Source organism: Blennius ocellaris, assembly GCF_963422515.1.
Source record: "Blennius ocellaris genome assembly, chromosome: 12".
Taxonomy (NCBI): domain Eukaryota; kingdom Metazoa; phylum Chordata; class Actinopteri; order Blenniiformes; family Blenniidae; genus Blennius; species Blennius ocellaris.
Window position 1 is genome coordinate 27,638,611 of NC_137661.1, and position 4,987 is coordinate 27,643,597.

Consider the following 4,987-nt stretch of genomic DNA (forward strand, 5'->3'; position numbering starts at 1 on the left):
CGTCTCCATGGAAACGGAGAAAAACGTAACAAACAGTGCCCGCCGGTGGCCCAACACGCTAGCTACATCGTTTTCACAACAAACGACGACGTGTTTTCACTTGAAACGTTGTGGAAACGGCGCCTACATTTTACGGCGAACCTCCTTTGGATCCAAGTCGCTTAATTTGGTGTCGTGCTCGCGGTCACGCTGCCTCTTGCTGTACCAGGGTTTTGATTGGCGGCTTTGTTCCAGGGCTGTTACTTCTGCGTGAAGCAGTACGCGCTGGAATGTTCCCGAATCCCGATGGGCCAGACGGTCAACTCCCAGGTAAACTACACACACACGGCGCAAACGCCCGATATGACAGGTCGACCTTGGTTGGATGAAGCCGCCATCTTGGATCAGCATGGTGGAGGGGGAATCATGACGTCTGGCTGACGAGTCCCAGAAGATTGTTGAAATAAAAAAAAACTGCTGAAGACGACGTCAAAGTGCCGCGAGCGTCAGCTACAAACTTTACGTAGCAATACAAACATAGAAACGGACCCACACAAGCAAATAATACTCCGTAATGCTACACAGCGCTACGTAGCGTTATGTACTCTTACGCTGATGAATCTGTCGTTAATAAGCGCTAGGTAACATGACATAGCGCTACAGAACTCTACACAGTATTACGTACTGTTACGTACTGTTACGCAGTGATCTACCAAACGCTCTGTAGCACTTCATATCGCCAAGTACTGTTACGTAGTACTACCTAGTGTTACGTACACGTTACCTGGCGTTACGCATCGTTACCTAGCGTTGCGGCGGCGTGCGGCGCCCCCCTGCTGTGAGAACTTGTCTTCATGTCCTTTCTCCATCAGGCCACGCCCCTCCTCGCCAAACCTCGTTGCAAGCCATTCCCAGACGCCGCGCCGCCCGTGTCTGACTGTGCGGTATGTCCCTTCCCGCTCTCGCCGGGGGGGGCGTCTCCCTCCAATCAGGCCACGCCTCCTCCTCCTCCTCCTCCCCGCCGCCATCTTGCTTGGCTTCGGTCTCTGTGATTTCCGGCTTGTTGGTTTTGGTTTCTGCGCAGCGTCTCTGTTCCTACTGTTTTCCTCCTGGAAGCTTCTGGTGGTTTGATTGAAGCACCGAATCGGACTCTACCGGACCGGATCAACCGGATCAGACTGAAGCGTACAGAACGGATTGACTGGACTGGATCAGAATGAACCGGACTGATCGTACCGGACCGACCAGATCGACAGGATCAGACCGATCCGGGCTGACTGGATCGAGTGGACCGGACCGGACTGACCTGACCAAACTGGACTGGACTGACCGGATCGAACCAGATCCGGATTCATCGGGTCTTGCTGCTAACGCTGCTCTCTACACCCGATCATGTGAACAACGTTAGCAATGGTCTTTTTTTTGCTCGTTTCGTATCGTCATCATGCTCCGGGGGTCAAGGATGCTTCCTTACGGTTCTCACCGGAGACCTTCAGTACTAGCAAGCGGTGACTCCGCCCCTGACTCTGCTCCCTCCTCATTATCGCCTCTCTCCTTGCTCTTGCTCTGCCACGCCCCCCCCCACAACTGACTCCACCCCTTCTCTGTCGTAGCTCCCCACGCTCTGACTCCGCCCCTTCTCTCTGTCGTAGCTCCCCATGCTCTGGCTCCGCCCCTTCTCTCTGTAGCTCCCCACGCTCTGACTCGCCCCTTCTCTCTGTCATAACTGTCCATGCTCTGACTCCGCCCCTTCTCTCTGTCGTAGCTCCCCACGCTCTGACTCCACCCCTTTTCTCTGTCGTAGCTCTCCATGCTCTGACTCCGCCCCTTCTCTCTGTCGTAGCTCCCCACGCTCTGACTCCGCCCTCTCCTTGCCTGTCATAGCTCTCCATGCTCTGACTCTGCTCTTGACTCCACCCCCTTCTCTCTGTCGTAGCTCTCCATGCTCTGACTCCGCCCCTGACTGACTCCGCCCCCTCGCTGTTGTAGCTTAACCTGCTTTAACTCCACCCCCTCTCTCTCTCTGTCGCAGCTCTCCATGCTCTTCACGGAGGAGTGCGACAAAGTTCGCGACCTGATGCACGTGCACTCGTTCAGCTACGACTTCCACCTGCGGGTGGCGCACCAGCACCTAGCGGGGTGTCACATGACGCTGCGTCAGGGCTACCAGCTCACGGACTTCCTGGACGACTTCATCGCGCAGCATCCCGACATCCCCAAGTTCGGACGCAACCACGTCTTCCAGGGTGAGCGAAACTAACACACACCAGAGCTAACGTTAAATAGTTTGTCGATATTGTTGACGTTAACATTGCTAACCTTAGCAACCTTAGCAACGTTAACTCTAGCATGGTGTCTGTTGGCGCCAACAGGAAGTTTCTCCATCTCCACGGCGACCATCACAGCTCACCAGCTCTACAACTACGTAACCGACCACGCCGGATCGTACGGCATGAAGCCGCTACGCATGTCCAGAGCCGCCGCCTCCACTGACGGCAGGAAGTCGCTACCGGAGCAGCACGAGTATGCCCTGGTGGCGGTGTGGAACAGGTAGGTCCTGGACCAGATTATACCTGGCCCTGGACTGGACTTCAACTGTCACTGGACTGGACTTAACTGTCACTGGACTGGACTTAAACTGTCACTAAACTGTCACTGGACTGGACTGAAACAATCACTGGACTGGACTTAACTGTCACTGGACTGGACTTAACTGTCGCTGGACTGGACTTGAACAATCACTGGACTGGACTTGAACTGTCACTGGACTGGACTTGAACAATCACTGGACTGGACTTAACTGTCACTGGACTGGACTTCAACTGTCACTGGACTGGACTTCAACAATCACTGGACTGGACTTCAACTGTCACTGGACTGGACTTCAACTGTCACTGGACTGGACTTAAACAATCACTGGACTGGACTTAAACAATCACTGGACTGGACTTCAACTGTCACTGGACTGGACTTAAACAATCACTGGACTGGACTTAAACAATCACTGGACTGGACTTAAACAATCACTGGACTGGACTTCAACTGTCACTGGACTGGACTTAAACAATCACTGGACTGGACTTAAACAATCACTGGACTGGACTTAAACAATCACTGGACTGGACTTAAACTGTCACTGGACTGGACTTAAATAGTCACTGGACTGGATTCGAACGGTCACTGGACTGGAGTGTGACTTCTCGTGTTCCTGCCACAGTTCCGGTTCCTACAAAGACCTGGAAGGTCTGAACCACCATGATGATTTTGACGTGTCGCTGGTGGTCTGTCACAACGCGGCTCCGTTCGAGGAGCAGTCGGACCTGGAGCGCCACTTGCTGAGGTACGTACACCACATGTTAACGTTAGCACTGTTAATGCTAGCGCAACTTGCTGAGGTCTGGAAATAATCTACGGAGACCGCGTTAAGTGCACCGCGTTAACAGGAGCCTCCCTTTATTCACGGCTATACGTTGCTAACCTTAGTGACGCTAACAATGTAAACAGTAGCAATGGGAACCTCGCTAATGCTAACGTTAACGTTAGCAACGTTGACATTGCAAACGCTGGCATTGTTGCTAAAGTGATTGACGCAGTTCGTGCAGCACTAACGTTGCCGGCGTGTTTCCGCAGGCTTGGCTTCTACGTGATCATGACGAGTCAGCGAGAACTCTTCCCGCACCTCACCGCCGACATGCGGCGCTTCAAGAAGCTTCCGCAGATCCACCGAGATCCTGGCGAGGCCGCCGGACCGCCACCCGCCCGACCGCCACGACGACGTCGCCAGCTGGGACGAGACGCCGTCCGACACGCTGTCGTCGCCCAGCGACGGCAACGAGTTCTACCCGCTGGCGGGGGGCGGGGCCGAGCTGCAGGACCCGCTCTACGCCGCCACGCCGCTCTTCCCGCTCCTCAACAACGAGGTGGCGGTGGCGCGGCGGCAGATCCAGGCCAGCGTCGAACTGGCCATGGGCCACTGTCGCCGTGACAACCTGTGGCGGCGGCTGTTCCACGGCGAGCACGCGCTGGACAAGCTGAAGCTAGCGCGGCTGTCGCTGGGCGAGCTGGAGGAGCTGCTGGACTCCGTCCACAGCTGCTCCGTCGGAGACGTCGACCCGCAGCTGGTAGCGTAACGCTAGCTTACATTAACGCTAGCGATGGTTAGCGCTTGTTTGACGAGGAGACGTGGCGTGACGGTTAACGTTTGGATCCTGACCCTGCAGGACGGTTTCCTCACCATGAACCCGGCCTGGTACCACAGTCTGATCAAGGTCCTGCTGAGCCGCTTCCCGCAGAGCTGCCGCCATTTTGACGACGGCGGCGTCCAGTATCTGGTGAGAAGCCACTGTTACTACCGTATTACATGGACCAGGCAGCTGCTCGTCACTGCAATGTCTGGACTGCCGGGCGGCCATTTTTATCTCGCTTGTCTTCCAGGCGGTTCTGAACCAGAAGTTCACCGACTGCTTCGTCCTCGTCTTCCTCGACTCCCAGGCTGGAAAGACGGTGAGTTCTTCTTTCGCCGCGGGGATTCTTGTGTGACGACGTTTTGTTGTTAACTCCCGTTTGTCATCAGAGTCTGAAGGTGGTGTTCCGGGAGCCGCTGCCGCCGCCGCCGCCACCTGGTGGCGGTCCGCCTCCTCAGCTGGTCTCCATGTACCACCACCTGGAGTCGGTCATCAACACGGCCTGTTTCACCCTGTGGACCGGACTGTTGTGACCCGGGTCCTGGTTCTGCTGTGACCCGGGTCCTGGTTCGCCGCGGTAAAGCGGCTAGCTGTGTTCATGTAACTATTGTATAAATTCCTTCGTTCAATAAAGTGAGAGATGAATCGTTTTAGACGACTGTCGGGATCGTTGTTTGCCTTTGATCACGTTGCACAAAGACGTAGCGTTATGCAACGTGGCATTCCATATTATGCTAATTTGGCGACTTTAGCTTTACGTTGCAGATGTAGCATTATTATGCTAATTGTTAGCAATGTTACCACAGCACTGATGCTAATGCAGC

The 4,987-nt window shown here is 54.9% G+C and overlaps 1 protein-coding gene across 1 annotated transcript in view; it reads left to right on the forward strand.

Moving 5' to 3' along the window:
• Positions 1-4,812, forward strand: part of szt2 (SZT2 subunit of KICSTOR complex) — a 29,539-nt gene extending 24,727 nt beyond the window's left edge. Inside the window, 11 exon segments of the mRNA XM_080506347.1 lie at positions 63-69; positions 235-309; positions 852-923; positions 2,012-2,225; positions 2,352-2,529; positions 3,197-3,319; positions 3,610-3,724; positions 3,726-4,100; positions 4,200-4,310; positions 4,414-4,482; positions 4,553-4,812. Of these exon segments, the coding sequence (XP_080362473.1) occupies positions 63-69; positions 235-309; positions 852-923; positions 2,012-2,225; positions 2,352-2,529; positions 3,197-3,319; positions 3,610-3,724; positions 3,726-4,100; positions 4,200-4,310; positions 4,414-4,482; positions 4,553-4,696 (1,483 nt within the window). The 3' untranslated portion in view covers positions 4,697-4,812.
• Positions 4,813-4,987: the final 175 nt, after the last annotated feature.